This window comes from Chinchilla lanigera, unplaced genomic scaffold (assembly GCF_000276665.1).
Source record: "Chinchilla lanigera isolate Chin_1 unplaced genomic scaffold, ChiLan1.0 scaffold00029, whole genome shotgun sequence".
Lineage (NCBI taxonomy): Eukaryota > Metazoa > Chordata > Mammalia > Rodentia > Chinchillidae > Chinchilla > Chinchilla lanigera.
This window is the reverse complement of record NW_004955430.1, coordinates 22985931-22986898: the sequence shown is the minus strand read 5'-3', so window position 1 is coordinate 22986898 and position 968 is coordinate 22985931. Positions and strand designations below refer to the sequence as shown.

General features: G+C 70.1%; 1 protein-coding gene across 1 annotated transcript in view; it reads right to left on the bottom strand.

Moving 5' to 3' along the window:
* Stt3b (STT3B, subunit of the oligosaccharyltransferase complex (catalytic)) overlaps window positions 1–226 on the bottom strand; it is a gene marked incomplete in the record, with an annotated part of 84251 nt that extends 84025 nt beyond the window's left edge. The window contains 1 exon segment of the mRNA XM_013515678.1: window positions 1–226. Within this exon segment, the coding sequence (XP_013371132.1) occupies window positions 1–137 (137 nt within the window).
* Window positions 227–968: the final 742 nt, after the last annotated feature.

Genomic DNA, 968 nt, shown 5'->3' with positions numbered 1-968 from the left:
CCCGCCGCCTTGGCCGCGCTCTGGGCCCCGGGCCCGTGGTGGCCGTGCCGGCTGTTCCCCAGGGCCATGAGGCCGCTCCACGCGGACGAGTTGAGGGACGACTTGTGCTTGCTCTCCGGGGCCGAGGGCTCCGCCATGTTGTGCCCCGGCGGCGGGTCTCGCGCTCCTCCGCGGCCGCCGCCGCCTGGAGCGAGGGGTGCTGGGCGGGACCCGGCGGAGGAGGAGGAGGACGAGGAGGAGGAAGAAAAGGAAGGAGGAGGAGGGAAGAGCTCAGCGCGCTCCCGCCCTCAGCGCCGCGAGGCCGGGGAACCGGGAGTGGAGGCGGCGGCGAGTCTCCGCCTCAGCAGCGGCCGCGACCGCCGCTCTCTCAACCCAGATGGCCCCCGCGCTCCACTAGCCATCCGTGTCCCCAGTGCAGCTGCGGCGGCGGCGGCGGCGGCGGCGAGAGCCGACGGGACGAGGGCGCCAGAGAAGGAGCAGACGGAGGCGGCACCACAGCTCGGAGAAGCAATGACATTCCCCCTCACGCCCGCCGCCCACCCCGCCGAGACGAGCGAGGGGAGGAGCCCCCTGGAGTCCAGGCGGAGCTCGGGCAACGTCTAACTCCGCCCCTCGCCCAACAGGAACTGGCCCCTCCGCCTGTCACAAAGCGACAGGTCCGTTAGGGGGCGGGTCCAGAAGCGCGGCATCCACCAATAGGGGCCCCAGCTGAGGCGGGGCTTAGCTAAGCGTTTCTCCTCCTCCCCCTCCCGGCCTCGAGCCCATTTGTCGGGCGCGCTGAGATGCGTGGCTACAGCTTTATTGTCGGTTGAAAGGCGCTGTTCCGCCAGCGCGTGCGGCCCTCTTCCTGGAGTTGAGCCTGGCCGAAGAGTGGGGAGGTGGTCGGACACAAGACAGCACCTGAGGTCATACTTGATTTAAGCACTCGTAAGCGACCCAGCGCTCGTAGGCGCTGCGGTCGTGACTTT